This window comes from Gymnoscopelus microlampas (assembly GCF_963454915.1).
Source record: "Gymnoscopelus microlampas genome assembly, chromosome: 4".
Taxonomy (NCBI): domain Eukaryota; kingdom Metazoa; phylum Chordata; class Actinopteri; order Myctophiformes; family Myctophidae; genus Gymnoscopelus; species Gymnoscopelus microlampas.
Genome location: NC_139941.1, coordinates 41,761,364 through 41,781,518, shown reverse-complemented (window position 1 = coordinate 41,781,518; position 20,155 = coordinate 41,761,364). Strand labels below are relative to the sequence as shown.

The 20,155-nt window shown below is 41.6% G+C and overlaps 3 protein-coding genes across 3 annotated transcripts; 2 read left to right on the top strand and 1 right to left on the bottom strand.

Moving 5' to 3' along the window:
- Positions 1-1,516: 1,516 nt before the first annotated feature.
- Positions 1,517-3,679, bottom strand: LOC311044080 (ubiquitin carboxyl-terminal hydrolase 19-like; the record flags this gene model as incomplete). Its single annotated transcript, XM_084055501.1, has 1 exon — positions 1,517-3,679. One exon carries the CDS (start codon positions 3,677-3,679, stop codon positions 1,517-1,519), a length of 2,163 nt encoding a protein of 720 aa, XP_083911627.1.
- Positions 3,680-4,599: 920 nt separating this feature from the next.
- hps4 (HPS4 biogenesis of lysosomal organelles complex 3 subunit 2) lies at positions 4,600-13,983 on the top strand. Its single transcript, XM_084055168.1, has 12 exons — positions 4,600-5,005; positions 5,845-5,935; positions 7,247-7,390; positions 7,912-8,019; positions 9,566-9,682; positions 9,975-10,069; positions 10,157-10,229; positions 10,381-10,520; positions 10,638-11,379; positions 12,029-12,155; positions 12,546-12,657; positions 13,295-13,983. Exons 1-12 carry the CDS (start codon positions 4,974-4,976, stop codon positions 13,464-13,466), a joined length of 1,953 nt encoding a protein of 650 aa, XP_083911294.1. The 5' UTR covers positions 4,600-4,973; the 3' UTR covers positions 13,467-13,983.
- A 326-nt stretch (positions 13,984-14,309) lies between these two features.
- Positions 14,310-16,655, top strand: LOC311044079 (uncharacterized protein). The gene is made up of 4 exons (XM_084055500.1): positions 14,310-14,938; positions 15,131-15,182; positions 15,282-15,426; positions 15,891-16,655. The coding sequence occupies exons 1-4, from the start codon at positions 14,471-14,473 to the stop codon at positions 16,231-16,233; spliced, it is 1,008 nt and encodes a 335-aa protein (XP_083911626.1). The 5' UTR covers positions 14,310-14,470; the 3' UTR covers positions 16,234-16,655.
- The last annotated feature ends 3,500 nt before the right edge of the window (positions 16,656-20,155 follow it).

Genomic DNA, 20,155 nt, shown 5'->3' with positions numbered 1-20,155 from the left:
AAATTTTTACCTTGAGCTAATAGAGCCTGCCTGCTTGCTCAGGGGGATGCATTGAATCGTAACCATCAGGTCAATTTGTGTCAGATCCTGTGTCTAGGTGAGACATGACTGACGCAATCTAAATGTCTCAATAGAAGAGCAGGGAGACGACGCAACCATCCCAATTGTAAGTTATATTGTATTAACATACTCTACCAAATAGATTGGACAGAATTACATTTTATTCATTAAAAAAAAGTTACATAGTGCTGCATCAAGTTTGTTCCCATGCTAGTTCCACGTGTATAAGAGAGACACTGGTATGGAGGGACAATGGGTCTGAAATATATGAATTCATAAGGATTTTTACTATAATCGGTGTAGTAGTTAGAGATTAGCAGTGGACATCAACACTGAGGACCTGAACACTCAATAAGTACTTGTTCCTACCCAAGCGTCGTAACTTTTATGAACATTTTAACACTTGCTAACCTGACTGAAAAACTTGTTTTGTGAAATGAAGTTGCTTTATGAAACAGACAATAAGCACATGCCCTCTGTGTTGAAAGAAAACAATCAAGCCTGCATCCATCACTCGGTTTAGTTTTTTGTTTTTACATTGATTTCTATAATTCCAATACAAGTTACAGAAGATAAACATACCAGACCAATTAAAAAAAATAATGGTGTGGATCGCTGATATCATATAATGACATCACATTGATGACACCAGTCTTGCCAAAAATATGGAAGCACGGCGGGACATGGTGGAACTGAGATTTTCATTTACAAAACTTGGCCGATGCTGTTGAGAATGATGCCTGTTGGGAACACATTCCCCTTCGGTTATGCAATACGCGTTGTACCCATTGTACCCGTTCCAGTGTGCAAATCTATGACACCAGTTCTATGATGTCATATCGATGACATCAATGATATCCATATATGGCCATAAAAGGGACACAGACAAACACAGGGATTTGGATTTTCGGTTCAGCCGCTGATTGGACCGATTTACCAATTGGCAAAACATATCCTTGGGTTCTCAGTGATACACACAGCAAGTTTAAAGACTGTTCTCAAGATATGTGAGGGACAGATAGACAGTGATTCCTTGCATTTATAGAAAAACATTCACACAAAAATAATTAGTGGTACTTCTGTGGCCTATTGGCAGTGTGCAGTGAGCAACCAAACCAATGCATTCCTTCACCAACTTCGATAGAGGTCTTATAAGCCTGATAACCATACCAAAAAGATGCATCTGTCGATGGAAAGGTGGCGTTTAACAACTGAGTTGTTGAAAATGTTATTTCCAATAAGGTCATCTTACAGTGAGCCGCAACAAAGAGCTGGGGGCCAGGAGTGTGTTCTTCTGCGTGCATGTGTTACTGTAGGCTTTGCAGGATTATTACCTTTTAAGCTGTGGAGAACTATCCACTGTTGTCCCTGTCGGTAGAGCTCCACCTGAAACCGAGCCTCATGGCCATACAGAGTTCTAGAATCTCTGCCCCTCTTCCATCCACCTGCAATGTGATTAGTCCACCTCTTCAGGGTCTAGGTATGTCCCGAATAACCCCTGGCTAGCGGTGGATCCAGCATAGGTGGGCGACTTGACCCCCAGTGGTGCCAGGAAGCATGACGGCCTCTCTACAGGGGAGTTCCGTCTGCGATAGAACAGGACGTAGGCATAACGTGTCACCACCTGACTTTCTTCCACCCAGGTGACCGTTCTATCATCAAACTGACGCCAACAGACATCACTGCACTGGCTGTCCTTGTCGCTGGGAAGGCGTGCATAAGCTGTGTAGTGGCCCCCTATCATGCCTCCATAGTGGTTGATGACAGCATACAAGTCGTAGACAGGGGCCGGCTGCATCTCCTCCTTCTGGCCAATGCAGAACTTACTCAGGTCCAGGTTGTTGACAGGAAAGTGGACCATGTCGTTGATCTTGTCCCTCCAGATGAAGCTCGGGAAGGAGAAGCGCTTGAGCTGGATGATCAACACGTTAGGCATACGCCACAACAGCAGCTGCTTGGAGGCTTCGCGGTGCTGCTGGCACTTTGGACAGTTCCATGCTTCCGCTGGTGCCAGCACTTCAGGCTTGGTGAAGAGATTGAGGCACTGATCCAGGGTGCAATGTCTGGCTCGGGCCGTCTCGCTCCGGGAACCAGGGTCCTCATCAAACTCCAGCTTCTTGTTGCGCACCATGACATGCCCCCCCGTCAGAGCCTCATGGTTTTTCCACACCAGCTCCAGAGTGATGTCTTTGGCCTGGTCTGCCAGCAGGTCCTCTTTCAGTTTCTGATCCTTGCTGTTGGAATCCAGAAAGATGTAGAACTGAATGGCATGATTTGATGCTGACTCCCTTGATTGCTGGTACCCTGTCACTGCAGCTTCTGGGCAAACTGCCTTCTCACAGGACATCTCTTTCTCAGCTAGGGAGCCCTGAGAGGAGCAGGACTGGAAAGGAAGCTGTGACACGTTGACTGAAAATATGGCGTAATCCTTGAGCAGTTGGGTGAGCCGGGCATAGGTGAGTTGGGACTCTGGCACACTGACCAGGAAGGGTAGGCCCACATTCTTTGAAACGGGTTGACACTGTTTTTTGTGCAATGTCCAGTGTTTGACCTGGCACTCTTTGCTGCAGTAGGCCACACTGTTGCATTGAATGCAGCGCCTCGGTTTAGCTTGTTCAGACCTTTTCCCGCAGTTTTCGCAACCGACAGAAAGTTTACCTACCTGGAGCCTCTGCTCGACTCTGAGCAACACCACCCTCTCCTTGGCTAGCTCTTTAGACAGCACCTCAATGCATAACAACTTGCCTTCGTTGTCGGACAACACTGACTTTAGAGAGTGGGATGGCCTGAAGATTTGCTTGAAACGGCTGTTCACCACCTCTGCGAGCCTGAGGTTCTCTGGCTTGATCCTCACACTCCTGGAAATGGATTCTAGGACCTCTGCTGTGCTGGAGGTCTCCATGCTCACACTAACCAGGAACGTAATGGGCTTTTTATGAGGTTCTTTTGCAAAGTAGAAGATGGTGAGAATCCTCTGTTTCTGGGGCAACGGAACAGGCAGGTAGAGGAAGGGGTCAAAGGTGATGGACACCTTGGAGCATGTGGGACAGACAAGCTTTGACTTGAACTGTCCCTGGAAAAGGTCCATTATGAAGGAGTCATTCCTCATCTTGTGCCTCTGCCATGCCTCCTCTGCCACCACTTCATCCGGCCGCCCATCCGAGTCCACCGTTTCTGTGTACGGTTTGTTCTGGATGCGGTTCAGGTCTTCATGAAGCCCATCTAGCAGGAAGGCCATGAACTCCTGCGCATCGTGCTGGGCATATCCAGCAAACTGACTGGCTTTACTGACCACTATGGCCTTGAGCTTTGAGGGTGAGAGGGCATGGTCGGTCCCTTTCCACAGATCCCTGAGCAGTGTGGCAAAGCTGCCGGCCAGTCGGCCTCCTGTACCCAGAGGGTTGTTGTAGTTGATCTCTGCCCTAAATACTCGATCATGGAAGTAATCCCTGAGTTCTCTGGTGTTGGACAGGGACTGGATGACGCTGTTCAAGAAACAGGTGTTTCCCTGGTTGTACAGTCCTGTGAAGCCAGGCACGCACACCTTTTTCTCTTCGTCATGGCACTCATCATCGCTGGTGGGAGACCTGTGGAACCCTGGCTGGATGCAGTTGGGCATGACAGGCACCAGACATCTGTTAGTCACTACACTTTTTGCACAGTGATGTCCATGAGGCCAGTGTTCACTCTGACACGAAGTGCAACAGTGATGCCCTGTTCTGCACATTGCACATGGGCTGCCGGTCATGTTATTATCCTCTTTCCTATGTACAGTGTGACAACCTGAGTAGAGTGTAGCAAAGTATCTTGACACTTCTAACCAAGGAGGCTCCCAGAATTAATGTATTACAATTATATTAAACTCAGGGGAGCAGTTGAGCAATACAATATCTGTAAACACAAATAAACAGTAATATATGCATGACATGAACATATGACAGCAGTAATGATGTCATCAATAACGATGTCATTATCAGTCCAGGTAGCTCAGTCTGCAGAGCATTTGCCTTAGAATTGCAAGGTGTCTGGGTTTGATTTTGTGCACCACCATGTAGGCCACATACTCCCATTTGATACAATATCTCTGGGACCCCAATCTTTACTGTAAAACATCTTCAGTGTTCATTATATATATATATAAATATAATATAATATATATATATATATATATATGCGTGCACACACACACACACACACACACACACACACACACACACACACACACACACTGTTTTGGGCGCACACAGATTTTCCAGAGTAGAAACTGTCCCCAGTGTTTTAAAGGGATATTTCACTTTCAAACATGTTTGAAAGTGAAATACCCCATCTTCGCACGACAAATTTTCTCTAGACTTTTAAATGTTTGAATTTGTTGAGAATGTTTAAACTTTTCCGCCACGACATGCCCAAAATGTGGACGACGATTTTTTCAGAACCATAGAACCAACGAATGAGTTGACTGAGACTCTTACATTTTTGACCTAAGATGCTTGCCATACTTTCACATGACTCCCACTACTTGTGACCTGCATTCCTCAAGCAATCGTCTCGTTCACTAAAGTTTGATTCCGTTTCCTTTTGCATGGCCTCTCGAACGCCTTTTAATCCATCGAATACGTCCAGAAGAAGGCATCTAAACACCCGATTGTAAATATACCTACTCCTGCTAATATTATATTAGAGAACGTAGCTCTGTTGTTGAAACCCCTTCAAGTTGAACGTTACTGGTTTATGGAATATCTGCAAAAGCTCACTGAGTATTGCAACGTAACCCCGGCGGGACTAAATACGTTCCAGTCTTAATTCAGATAGTTATGGAACATGCGGCTGTGAGATAGTGAGTGTGGGACACGTTACTCCAAGAGGACAACGTTACTTCTGCCTTTGCTCTGGTCCTTGTTGGGGATCAGGGGATGGCTGACATCATGATGCCAGAGTCAAGAAGGTGAGACCAGCTGTTACTGCTTCCAGAGGTGGAAGAAGAAAGTACTCATTTTTTTTACTTAAGTAAAAGTATCAATACTACAGTGTTTTCAAAGTGTATTTGAGTAAAAGTACAAAAGCATCGGCATCAAAATATACTTATAGTACCAAAAGTAAAAGTACTCACACAATTTCGAACTTCAAAATGTATAAAATATATTTTGAAAATAGGCGATCTACAAGCTGGAGGTGGAGCTACGAGCTTGTGGTCTGATCGACTATTTTCAAATGCCCGAAATGTATATAGGGCTGAAGTGGTTAATGTATGTTTCGTAATATTAATACAAATCTACAACTAAAGACAAGTTGACAAATAATTGTTGTGGAGTAAAAGTACAATATTTGCCTCTGAGGTGTAGTGGAGTAGAAGTAAAAGCACTGATAATTGGAAATACTCCAGTAAAGTAAAAAATCCCTCAAAATTGAACTAAAGTGCAGTAATTGAGTAAATGTACTTAGTTACTTTACACAATGGTTAACTGCTTCATGTTGCCCAATACCCATATTCGTAATGTAGTTCTCTTTTTTTGGACATTTGTCTGTTTCTGTTAAGATACTCTAAAATCCCTCATTTTGGTAACTTTTCTATGATCTAAACAACAATAAACAAATACATTTCAACAAATTAAACAAGGTAAACAAATGATTTCATGTAAGTTCATAAGTAAGTCTCCAAGATCCATTCCAGATTTCATCCATAGTTGTTGCTGATGGAATAGTATCACAAATGACCAAAAGAAAAGAAGGGCTTTTGACTTTTGTAGTAAGCCAGTCACTCAGATGTGTTTGAATATTTTTTAGGTGTAATTTCTTCTTCCTCTATGATGGATCGAAGGTCAAAGGAGAGGGTGACCAAACAAGGGAGGGAATCTGCTACTTCTATCCTGAAGAGGTTAGTTTTGCAGTGAAAGTTGCCCTGACATTGAGTAAGCTTTGCGTGTGTCTTAAGTTTAAGATGCATATTAATAATAAACCCATATGTGTGTGCATACGTTTTAAACTGCCATTTTTGGGGGAAATTGTCTCCTGTAACCCATATCCTACTATAATTCTAGTAACCTCACGGACGGTGGTAGGTAGCTGTCTTCTGTCTTGGGTGGACTCTTGATCAAACTGCACGAGCGAAACAAGCAGCAAGGTCTATGAAAACAAGGCCAAACGAAACGAACCCTACAAGCAACGAGGTCTATGAAAAGAAGGCCAAACGAAGCGCCTTCACGCATATACCTTGCCTATTGGAAAACAGCCGATCTACAAGCTCACAACGCGTCCCCACACCCACCTGCACTTTCACAACCAACGCCAAAACACAATACCACCAATATTGCCACTAAAGCGCTTACAGTAGGCGGACATGGCAACTAGCCTCAGCCTGCTTCCATCCACACCATAGACCCCGCCCACTCTCTGAGTGCATTCTGGAAACACACCAGACTTTTCTCGCACACACGATGCACATACGCACTTTTAGATCCAGTCCTATTTTAAAAGTCTGCGTATGGGGGACTCGCGTATCCGCGCGCCTGGTGTAGCCGCTATCATTGATAATCACTTGGATCTAAACAAACGCGCTGTACGATCTCTGTGTGTGTGTGTGTGTGTGTGTGTGTGTGTGTGTGTGTGTGTGTGTGTGTGTGTGTGTGTTTGCGACGGGACGACGGGAGCATGTACCGTGGTGTGTGTGTGTGTGTGTGTGTGTGTGTGTGTGTGTTCGCGACGGGAGCATGTACCGTGGACTTTACTATATAACTTGGGGTCCAAGACATAGAAATGCCATTAAATGGGGGTCCATAGCCCTAATGCATGTCAAACTGGGGGTCCTTGAAATTAAAATGGTTGAGATTCACTGCTAGAGCCGTAAAAAAAAAACGCTCTTATGGGGGTCCCTAGCATATCTTTTCAAATGGGGGTCCGCGGGCTAACAAGTGTCAATTTGGGGGTCCTTGACATAAAAATGTTTGAGAACCACTCCACTACACAGTACAAACTCACTTTCGATCCCTGATACTGTCTGTTCTCAGCGCATAAGCCAAACTGCACACTTTGGGTGCTCATATTCCCCTACGGGTATGGTCTAGTCTTAATAAATAGGCTAATTTGTTTATTTTGTGGTCTGAGTCGGTACTGATTATTATGACTACCATATCAATTATGTTTACTGCCTTAAACATAATTGTTCTCGCAATTTCATTAAATTCCCCAGACACCAATAGATAAACAGGAACTGCTGTGTGGACAGCTGGCTGGTGTGGGTCGCTGTGTCTCTGAGTTGTCGTCCTCTCCTGTACGCATGATCAGGCTACGCCGTAGCAAGTTTGCCATCTGCATGAAAGATGACTTCTTTTGGGTGAGTGAGTAGACTTGAGTCGAGCATTAGTTGGTTGGTTATATTCTCTTGGGGATGTGTGTGAGGCAATACATTAATCCACAGGTTTTCTAAGTGGGGGCCACCAGGGGGCAATTTGAAAGGGGGGAAATGGGGGGGAAGGAATAATAATAAGAATAAAAAAAATATATATACTGTGTGTGTGTGTGTGTGTGTGTGTGTGTGTGTGTGTGTGTGTGTGTGTGTGTGTGTGTGTGTGTGTGTGTGTGTGTGTGTGTGTGTGTGTGTGTGTATATATATATATTCATAACATTATTGTGCCAGTTAAACCATTTTCAACCTGATTTGTCACAATGTGTCACAATGTGTCGCAATGTGCAACGCTTTGTGATCTTGTAGATAAGCTATTTTCACAATTGTCCTGTTTTTGTTATGTTTTTTAAGCTATTTCACAATGGGGTTGCTCTAGCCAGAGGCTATTAGGTCCTTGGCATGGAACATTTTGGGAAGCCCTTTATTACTGAACTCTCTTTCTTCCCTAGGCGTTGGGTTGCCCAGTGGATATCCCCAATGTCAGTGTCTGTGACCTATTGGACCAGCTAATAAACCTCTTTTGTTTCTACAATGGCTCCATTCGCCAGAGCTATCAGGTGTAGTATTCAGTTTAGGGATGGGCGATATGACATTTATGGTCGATATCGATATCCAATATAATAATTGATCTGTAAACACAATAAACAGTAAATATATGCATGACATGAACATATGACAGCGATATTGAAGATTTTTGTAAAATTGCAAGAATAATTACTGATCTCATTCTGCATTAAAAAAAATAATAATTTTGTCCATTCTGAAAAAGGCATATAAACACTGAACGTTTGAAAAAGCAATGCCTCTTTATTCCAAAGCTAGAGATGCACCGTTATTGAAATGTTGGCCCATATACCAAAGCAAACAGCTTGAATGTAGTGTTTTTATTTTAAAATGTTCCAACTTGTTGACCCTTTTGAAAGCTTCCCCAGAAAACACTGATAGAATCTGCAGCCTTCATCATCACAAAAGGCTTTTTATTTTTTATTTTTATTCTTTTACGCCTTTTAGGCCGTCGGGGTCGGGACTCGAACCCGCGATGCGCTGTCAGGCTACATTGAGCATAGGTGCCTGGACCGTTACGCCAGTGGGCCAGGCCTTTTTCAGGCTTTTAAAAAAGAAAATTCAACATAATTATTATAAAATAAAATATCGGCTAAAACCAATATATTATTTAGATATCGGTTCGATACCGATATTGCATTTTAAGGCCAACATCGTCCGATACAGATATGATGACCAATTAATTGTCCATCCCTTATTCAGTTATGAATTGTCATTACAATCAACCAGTCATTACAGTGCATGTCGAGCTAAGCTGGGTATGAAAGATAGCACAGCCAAAATGCCTGAGTCCGAATGACATGTAGACTATTTCTGACATTTGTTTCAGTCACAAAATCAAGGCCTTATTTAGTTTTAGTCCTCGTAATGCGTTTATTGGTAGGTGTGTATGTAAGTCAAAATAATAACTGATATTCAGGAAAAACTACATACCAGAGGTTTACAAAACAAATTGTTTATTTTACCCATATTAAAATAAGTGAAAATTTTGTGCACAGTGAATTGATTAAAATACAACAGATGTTTTGATTATAAGATCACCAACATGCCCCTATTTATAGAGGAGAGCATTGGCAGGTGATGTGAATGGACTTAATGAGAGATCAAATCAGTGTCATACAGTACATACATAATATATGCATGCATACATAAAGTGCATACATACATACAATGCTATACATGTCTGACTATCATGTGATCATGAAGCATTCATTAAGCACATTAGATAACCATCAAACATAGCGCTACAAGGAATATAAACCACATGATAATATACAAATTTCTCCTCTATAAATAAGGGCGTCTTTGTCTGTCAAGATAGATAGGTAGATGAGGATCATATAATCAAAACATCTGTTTAAATTTCTCTGTGCACTTTGGAAGGAAAAAGAAAGAAAGAGCAACAAGAACATTTTTTCTAAACCTCTAGTTTCCACATATTGGCACTTGGCAGTATGCATTTGTTGATTTGTAAAAGTAATAAAGTTGTATGTGTAACCATAATGTGTCACTAATTATTTTTTTTGTCTCCCAACTTAGATTCACAATAAGGAAACATTAGCAGTCCGATGGGCCCATTATCTCTCCCACTTACAAACAGCATCCACTGAGCTTCATCACATGTTTAGCTGCTTGAAAACCATAGACTCAACTCACGTACGTACTAAATATGATGTTTTTAACCAATGATATAGAACTGTATACTGCACTCTTTTAAGCTTGATTTTAAGCCCTGCAGTATATACTTTCATATACTTTCAATGTGTTCCTATACCAACGCTATAAGACAAATGTCCTATGTCCTGTACTTTTATTTTCCTTGGAGAATAAAGTGATTCTGATTCAGTTTGTACAAGCAAAAGCCAACTACATTAATTCCAATCTATTTCCATGTTTTTTCATCAGTTCATCTTCTTAGCAGCTGCTAACCTTTGATCCTTGTCCTCAGATTGACCCTCTTCTGCTATTGAAAGCTGCACTCATCCTTCAGGCATGTCAACGCTGCCCTCTAGTGTTGGCTGGCTGTATTCTCTTCCGTGGAAGGTAAGCTGGCATTTTGGCTTAATACACCCTTGCAAGGTTATTACAACTATTAACTGCTTTTGTCATGCCTTTCTGTCTTCTACACAGAATTGTTAGCACACAGATGCCCCCAGATCTCACAGTGAAGGTCATGGTTCATGAGAGTGAAACGTACAATAAGGTGTGACATGAGGCGGTTACGTGTTGACAGAATTTCAAATTTCATGATGAATCCTAAAGTCAATGAATGTACAGTCTGTTCTTAATTGTGAAATGATAGTCCAGTATTTGAGTGCTAAATGATAACTCATTGATTTAAATAATGATTTCAGGACCAGAGAACCAATGGTTTGAGCTCCTCTAAGTCCTCAGGCAGTTCTTCTGCTTCCAGTGCTGTGACCTCCTCTACTGTGTTCCTGACAGCAGCTGAACTTCAGTGCCTGCGATCTGCTCCCGTTGACAAAGAATCCAGGTACATGTTAACTACATCATTTGTATTATGAGCATTTTGTTCTCATCCATAATCGTATATGCCAATATTGAAAGCAGCTTGATGTCTCTTATACTTATTGTACTCTTTGTACTCTAGGTCTACTTCTACCCCAAACAGAGCCACTCGTACAAGGAAGGGCCGCCTGTCGAGAACGCTGTCTGACACACCCTCCACTGAGTCCGACCCAGCTGAGACTGATCCGTCCCACTCTCCCGCCATGGCTGCAACACCATCTGACGCTCGCTCACCAGTGTCGGACAGCTTGCTGGTTAGCCCAGGTCCCTCAGATTGTACCACCAGCCCTCGCAGCCCCCCACCACTGCAAACTCCACTACAGTCGCCAGGGCCTGCCTTTCCTAATGGGAACACCTCTCAAGAGGAGGAGCCACTGGACGAGTCGTATTATTACACTTTTAACAGCAATGGAGATGAGAGCAGTCAGTTAAATACCGAAGATGACGGCTCTGTGCATGAGGAGGACACGCCTTATTTTAATGGACGCAGTGGGGGCAGCACTCCAGCAAGCAAAGGGAGGCCGGGAGTCTGTGGGCCAATGCTTCTGGACGGCAAAATGTCTGAACCTGCTGGCCAGAAAGCAGGGGTTGATGATTCACACAAGGATGGGATGTCGTTGGGAGGAACCTGGGGTAGCGCTGGGAACACAAGTGCCCGGCGAGGTAGTATGGGAGATCAGAATGACTGCTCCTCTCTGGGTGATGACATAGCAGAGAGTCCCCTGGTCCCCATGACTCTGTACCAGCACAGGGTGAGAGGACTGGTGCTGGCCTTGCTGGTGGAGTCTCACTTCCAAAACAACACTGCCGCCATGGAGGAAGTGGTGAGATAGATAGCATGCCATTATTGCAAGATTACTTTAATTTAAAGATATTTGTGCTTCTAAAAAATGACTAAATTATTGCAAGAATAGCAGATAGTGGTGCAACACATTGTGAGGTTGTAGATCTGCTATTTTCGAAGGACATTTTTTATTTAAAGTTTTCTTTTTTAAGGGCAAATTCTTGTGCTTAACATGCCATATGTTAGACAACACAGTGGAGAGAGTTAGGAAAGAGAGGCAATAGATAGGGGTTGGCATGTGATGCAAACCATGAGACAGATTTGGACATGACTGTCTTTGTGGACACACCAGAGCAACCTGGCTTACTATTTATTCCAGAGTATTTTCTGTCTGCTGAGTGGTAGGCACATGACATTCAAATCTACATATGTTGATTTATGCGTGGATTTGGTATTGAGGTCTACCTTGGTACAGTAACGTCACTGGACACCAAATTAGTTTGCATCCAGTAATAAAAGTTACAAATCTACTGCAGGCAATCTCATACGTTGTGAATTTGAAAAATAAGTCTTTAATAAAGTACATATGGACGTTTAAAAGTATATGAGTCCAGTATTTGGGTGTTTATAATATTAATATTTTGACTGTTGGTAAGCTGAATGAGCTTTCCCTTGTGGTTTGTTTCCAGTACCACAGCAGCCTGGCATCGTTGAATGGACTGGAGGCCCATCTGAGGACCAGCACTCCAGGGGCTGCAGGCCCTCAAGGAAACTACATCTTTGCCCATTTTGACTGTATTCAAAACACACTGACAAGTATGACTCAATAATACTGTCAGAACCTCTTCATTCACTCCTTTGATGTCCCCTCTGTATCTGTCGATGACAATCTCTCTACATTCTGTTTATATCCAATATTTCTGGAACCCTTTCTGTTTATATCCAATATTTCTGGAACCCTATACATTTTAAGTTTTCCAGCGTTTACTTTTCTGCTAGAGTGTTAATAAGCTCTTTTAATCACTTGCTGCTGAAGATTTAGAAGTTTCACTAAGCGTTTGATGGCTTATTTCTTGCTTTGCCTGAGCTTGTAGGTAATTAGTCAGGCTCTGATCTCCATTCTTTGGTTGTTGTGCAAAGCATGCTTGTCCAGGTTAGTGTGGTATTTTGTAGTGAGCCGCTGGTGTTTTTTTTGTGTCTCTGCAGCCAACTTGTCTGGTGGACCGGGGGGAGCCCAGGAGCGATCCTTTGTGAGGGCCACATCGCTGCTACACTCACATTTCTGTAACACTGAAACTCTGCAGGAGGCTATTATCAGGTCTGTATAACAGTGATGGGGTGGTTTGTGGGGGGTCCTGCCTTTCATAGGTCGGCAATTAAATATTGGGGGGTAGGGCCTGTAGTGCCATCCATTTAGTGTGTTTACTTAATTTGCACAATGGTAAAACAAAACAAAAACACACTTATAGAGGGAACTGAGAAGCTTCACTTCATCTCACTCCAAAGCAGTACAATACTCTGCTTTATTTGTCAATTTGGTGTGTTAAATAAAATGCCAATGGTTCTCCATAGTACCTTTTGCCTTAAGTAGTGTCTGTAGCAAGGTCCATTTTAGAACTAATACATAATTATTTCACTATACATGTTCACAAGATACTACACAGAATAAGATGGACGTGTGCTTACATGATTACATTTCAGTACTTGTCACCTTTTCTTGCATGTATGCTTAATGGGTCATTAAACCACATAACTTATGCATTGGCAACAGGCCGTCCCTCTCCTGTATTGTCCTCTTCTACTTGTGCTAATGACACATCTGTAGTGTGGGGGCTGTAACTGTAATCCTTGTGTCTTTTACCTGTTGATCTGGGAACTTTATTATTGCTCTAGAAAAGATTACTTGAACTACCTCAAATGTGATTCTAAATAATATATGTAGTATTTAATCACAGGAATGCAGGTGTGGCTGTGTATGGAACTCACACTGTGGCCCAGGAGACATACTTCTTGCAGCAAGGAGTGCCGGTGCGAAACTCTGGCATCCCGAACCATCAGGACAGTGCTTTCTCCCTGCCCAGCAAGGCCCGGCACCGACTAATGAAACATGGGGTCAACCTGTTCTGAGACCAAGCTAGCAGCACCTACACAGGAGTTAAAGTATTTTTTATTGTGTATGCTGTGTTCTCAACATTGAGTATTTTTTATTTTATTTTATTCCCAGCACACTCACTTGTGAAATGTACACAGTTAATGGCAACGTAAACTGTTCATATCATTAATCATACTGTTAATTTGAGCTGTGACAATTTTGCAATGTGGCCACTTTGGTCTAAATGCACTGAAAGATCATTGTTGTGTTGTCTATTCCCACTATTGTTATTCTATTTCTGTGTGTTGGTGTTTTTTTTTTAAAGGCAAAGATTATAAAATGTATCTTTGTATGAATCATAGTATACAAAAGCATGGCAATGCTTTTGCTGTGGCTGTAAATGTAATATTTTCCAAGTAAAATTCATTTTGGTTAAATATTTACTACAGTATATTATTTATCCTGTAATAACACTTATGTTCTTAAATAGACTATAGATATGATGTAATGTTATATTTGGCAGCAATACTGAAACGTTTAAATGAATAAATAACCATGTTGTCTTGAGCTACTTCCGGAAATGATTGTTTTAAACTACAGGGGCCATGCCCTTACATGAAAGTTACCGATTGTCTTAATAAGGTTATTAACCTAGTCCAACATTTCTGTGACAAATATTTTGTAAAGAACATTGTTCTTGATGATCCAAATATAGTGTAATTGGAGTCATTATCTATAGCTGAATTTGAATGGATGTGGTTGGTGGTCTTAGGGCGCCTCATTATGCAAGTGCATTATAAGAAAAAAACAGTGGGGTGCAAATGAGACGCACGGACAAAAAGATGGGAGGGACAGTCAGTTGGGTTACAATTCAAATTCTAAGTAGTAAAATGTCCCCATTGTGTCAGTATAGGTATATAGGGCAGCCGCGGGGGTAAACTGAACCCCCCTATCGCTGGACGCAGAGCTGACCATCATAAAGGTTGCCTTTCTGCACTGAAGCCCTTCAGAGTTCAGACGCGGACCCATCACCAGCACCATGGCTTCTTCACTGTGCTTGTGGACGGCAATACTTTTTATAACGGTGGCAACAAATGTCAAGGGAGTCTTTGGTCGCGCTGTTGGCAAGCAGGAATTTCTGTCGCAATCAGCGACCGTTGGGGATGGAGTTGGAGTCTCCAAGCCCGTTGGGGATGGAGTCTCCAAGCCCGTTTTACGCTCACATGTGTTGAAACGATGGAAGCGACAGATCATGGAGAATCACCGGGACCGTTGCGCGGAGCTAGCCGCGCCGTGGATGGAGAGCACCGAACCTCCTCCCCAGGATAATGACGACCTGCTTCGGCTCCGTGTTCGTCCGTTCACCCCAGGCAGGTCACACCACGGCACCATATTCCCGGGGAAATCACTGTTCAGTTTCGTTCGGCGGGTTTATCGTTGCTGTCAATTAGGATTCCTCTGCAGAGGCGTGAAAGGAATCCAAGGCCGATTGAGTGGAGGTAAGAAGGCAAACCATTTCCAAGAGCAATTATTATGATCAGGAATACCTTGTAACGTTTTATTATATCGGATCTATATTTATTCTAGCTCTGGTCCAGCTTTAAGCGTTAAGGCCAGACCGCACCAAAGCAACTCCTTGCAACCATTATCCCCAATGGCAGTTGCAAGGAGTTTGCATTGGTGCGGTCTGGCATTTAAGGCCAGGTCCTTCTACCGCTATGGACCAGAGCTAGATTTATTCGTACAACGGAGTCTAAGAAAAGAAACGCAATTGTCTTGTATTGCACTTTAAACAAGAATGTTCTGCACAAATTGTGTTATATTTAATTTAGCCTGCATGTTCTCCCTAGATACAGCTGTGGACTTTCTACTGAGTCAAGATGTTTTCTCAATGGCTGTGATGAAAGCTGAAATCCATCTTCAGTTTCTCAACCCTCAACATCTAGACATTCAGCCTGTGCTACCCTACATGGCAAAGCGCAAACTTCCTACAAGGTATGAATTTATTTTTTACTATTCCTACAAAGGTTTTCTGTTCATTGATTGATTGAATACTTTATTAGACAGAAATGCAAAACAAAAATACATTTGGGCTAAAAGGATGACACAAAAATGTCCTGAGGACTAGTTTCCATTGTGGTCCTATGTATTCAATTCATCAACATAGTAAGTCATTACTTTGCAAAACAAAGCATCAACTGTTCCCATTGATAGCCAACCTGTAGCCATTGATACAATTTGACCCCAGACACAGCCAACCCCATCTCTCTTTCTTTCTCTCTCTATCTCACACACACACACACACACACACACACACACACACACACACACACACACACACACACACACACACACTCCACCCATGCACTAGTAACCAGTGGTCCAATAAGAAAGGCATTCTTGCCTTTGGAAGAATGCAGGCCTAATAAATAATTGTGTCATGTTTCTCCTGCCTTTAGGTACAGTGTGTGGTCCCGAGGTGACACGGCGGAGCTGAGAGTAGATCTGCTGTTCCTTTTCCAGGGCCTGCAGGAGGTGGCAGGTGGTGTTGGAGGGGGGCTGACCCTGGTGAACATGCGGAGGTTGGAGGTTCTTCCCAGGGGGGGTCTACGAGAAAGGCAAGCGCCACAGACTCAGGACACGCATGGTGATCTGTGGGGGGATGGGTTCGGCCACTTGTTCTCTGCTCTGGAGTTGGGCCTGGCGCTGAATTGCAATAAGGCAGGACTAGGAGTGTCCTGTGAACACAATGGTGTCCACCTTTCACATGCACCTTTCATCTCCCTGTCTTATCATAGATAAAGTGACACTATGTGGGTACAACCATGTACTCTGCCCTTTGTGTGTAAACTTGTACACACAGATACAATCAAATGTACCTCCGTCCCTGATTAAAACTTGAATATAGAGTATGTACACAGTTACAGTATGTCCCTGCTGGGAATTGAAGGAGATATGTCAACTGTTGAACTACTGTTCTCTAATTATTTGCAAACCAAAAGACATGGATATATTACACACATCACATGTGGGGAAAATAATGCACTTCATCAATGTCAAATATATTAATTTATGATTTGTTTTGTAAGATATATTTTGTTTTGTAAATAGTGTATATTACATATGTTTATTGATTAATTGTTTGGCAGCCAAAAGTCCTTCTTATGATTTGTATGTGAAATGTTGTGAAGAGTTATTCAGGAATCTTTTATTAAAAAGACTGAACTGTGGTATGAGACTGTCTTTATAGCCAGTGTGGCAACCTCTTCTAGACATTGTGGTCCCAACTAACAATTTTAGACAGTTCTGTTTTTAGAAGTTTTCACAGTTGGAACAAACAACACCTGGACACACACAGTGATATAAGGATTGTCAAGAAAATGTCCTGTTATACTATGTCATAAAAAAAGGTCATATTATTTTGTAAAATAAAAGTAGATCCTCATATCTAGCCTACTAGACAAAAGCCCATATCTCCAGGCCAGTTACATATAGGTGGTAAATTCTATACTTTCAAGTTGTAAACATGTTAACTGGGTTAGAATCCCGGGTAGGACATAAATCTTACAGATTCTCACCATGTTGCTTTTGAAGGTTAGCAGCCTGCTAATAGCAGGGGAACATTTGATTGAACAACATCCTGATGTAGAGTAACTAAGTAGTACATTTAACACAAGTACTGTACTTAATTTTGAGGTATTTTTTACTTGACTGGAGTATTTACAAAACTTAGCCTACTAACCACTTCAGCTCTATATATATTTTGGCAATTTGAAAATAGCAGATCTACAATGCGACGCATTATGAGCTTGTAGATCGGTTATTTTCAAAAGATGTTTTAAACATTTTGAAATTGTGAAATGGGATGTTCTGCACAATGAGTACTTTTACTTTTGGTACTTTATGTACATTTTGATGCCGATACTTTGTACTTTTACTGAAGTACATTTTTAATATGGGACTTCTACTTGTAACAGAGTAGCCTAGTATCTACATTGCAGTGTTGATACTTTTACTTAAGTAAAACATGTGAGTACTTCTTCCATCACTGTCAAATGGTATGACCTCAGGAAAACTTAACTCATCAAGTAGAAAAAATAATATTTACTCAAGTATGATAGCCTCATCAAGGATGTGTCCTTGCATAGGTTTCCATTATTTTTCAAATGTAATATTAAACATTATGATGCTGATTTAAAGATAATAGATAATATAATGATAGTTGATAGATAGATGATAATTAAAGATAATAATAATCAGCCTGTTGTGCATGAACAGCAGTTTTAAAAGCCTTAAAACAATTCAGTTATAATAAAAAATATGTATGTAGTACAATGTAAAACTCAATTTATTCTGCATAAGACCTTTATGATTAGTTTCCCAATGGAAACAAGCCATAGACTTTTTTGGGTTTAAAATCCTCTTAGCAAACCTTGTATTGAACTGTACTTTCCTGTGCTTTTTTTTGTTGCAAACTGCTAATAAAGAATTTGATCAATATTCAATGTCTCCACCATTTCTTGACTGCAGTGAGAGCACATCCCGTCCCCCCTGGACATCCAGGTTGGCCGTTCTTTCTCGATACCCAGGCTGTGCACTTTGTCTGTACGATGTTGCTATTTCTTTTCTCAGTTTAATATTTTGTTTTTGTTGATTGATCATTTGGTTGGGTTGGATTTGTCAAGAAATTATGCCAATGTCCTGATTATTAGTAGTGTTAGGAGGAGGGTCTAATGCTGGTCTGTTGAGCATCAGGACCATACCTGCCAACCTCAGACCGTCCGATAACAGGAGATTTTTCTCTCAGCACAGATATTCCATGTTCAAATCCCAGTCCTCTTATATAGTACATTGCTTTTCAACTTTTCGTAACTGAAGGCTAATATACAAAAGAGCGCTCCAACAGTACTAAGAGACATATGCTATGAATCAGTGAGAGATGCCCTAGTGAGCTAGTGATCCAACTCCCAGTACAGAGGTTCCATGTTCGAATCACAGTCTTTCTATTGTTCATTACTTTTCAACTTTACTAACTGAAGGCTAACACAAAAGAACACTTCAAGAGTACAACAAGACTTACATTTTGAGTGGCTGAGAGATGGTGTAGTGGTCTAAAGATCACACTCACAGCATGGAGATGCCATGTTCAAATCCCAGTATTTCTATTATGGTTCATTGCTTTACACCTTTACTAACTGACTGAAGGCTGACATATAAAAGAACCCTTCAAGAGAACTAAGATAACCTAAGAGAACTAAGAGCCTGTGAGAGATGCTGTAATGGGATAGTGATCAGACTCTCAGCACAGAGGTTCCATGTTCAAATCCCAGTCGTCTCATCTTTCAATGTTGTAGTACTTTGAAATTTTCAAGTCAAAAATACAAAAAAAGCAAGTTAAAAGCACTAGAAGACACCTGCTGAGGGCCCAAAGGTGTGTTGGCGCAGTGGTGTGGTGTGCTTGATCAGTGTGCTACAGACAGCAAACTGTCTGTAGCAGAGTTGCCTCTGCTACAGACAGTTTGCAGGTTCAAGTCCCATGCCATCAACGTACACGTCACGGAGGACCATCTGGGGAACTGCGTCCCTCCCCTGTTTCCTGATAGTTAAAGGTGGGGGGTTATGTCTGAAAGAGCTCTTCCCAGCTGAAGTTTTACAGAAAGACATTTTTGCCAATGGTAATGGCATTTAAAGGGAAAAAGGCACAAACTTTGGCAGGCTACCAGTCCTACATACTTACACCTAGAACCCCCATTCAAACTTTAAAATGTTAATGCATTGGGCGCTTAAAGATAAATACCTCCAAAACTACAAATGATTTCAAAGAAAAAATCTCAAGCATGCATGTCCACAGTAAGGTGGAATCTTAAAATTGTGAATGGAGTTTCTAGGTGAAAGTTTTTTTTTGTTTATTTTTTAAGTGCCAAAATCCTCCATCGACCTCCATTATAAATCTCTGAACTTTTAAAGGAGTACAATTCTAAAACTATTAAACATTTCAAAGATTAATTTTAAGGCAAACATGTCCACAGTAAGATGAACATTTTAAAGTATGAATGGGGTTAATAGCAGTAAGTATGTAGGATTAGTAGCCTGTACTCGTTTCCCTTTAAATGTCAGTTTCCGCATTGACAATGCATTGGGCGCTTAAAGTTAAATATCTCCAAAACTACATATGATTTCAAAGAAAAAATCTCAAGCATGCATGTCCACAGTAAGGTGGAATTTAAAAATTGTGAATGGAGTTTCTAGGTGAAAGTTTTGTTTTGTTTATTTTTTAGGTGCCAAAATCCTCCATCGACCTCCATTATAAATCTCTGAACTTTTAAAGGAGTACAATTCTAAAACTATTAAACATTTCAAAGATTCCTTTTAAGGCAAACATGTCCACAGTAAGATGAACACTTTAAAGTATGAATGGGGTTACTAGCAGTAAGTATGTAGGATTAGTAGCCTGTACTCGTTTCCCTTTAAATGTCAGTTTCCGCATTGACATGGATTGGGCGCTTAAAGTTAAATATCTCCAAAACTACAAATGATTTCAAGGAAAAAATCTCAAGCATGCATGTCCACAGTAAGGTGGAATTTTAAAATTGTGAATGGAGTTTCTAAGTGAAAGTTTTTTTTTGTTTATTTTTTAGGTGCCAAAATCGGTAACCGTCTTCCATGCCGACATCTCGCCACTCCGACTAGTGGCTTCCGTGTGCGGTTAGGGTTAGGGTGAGGG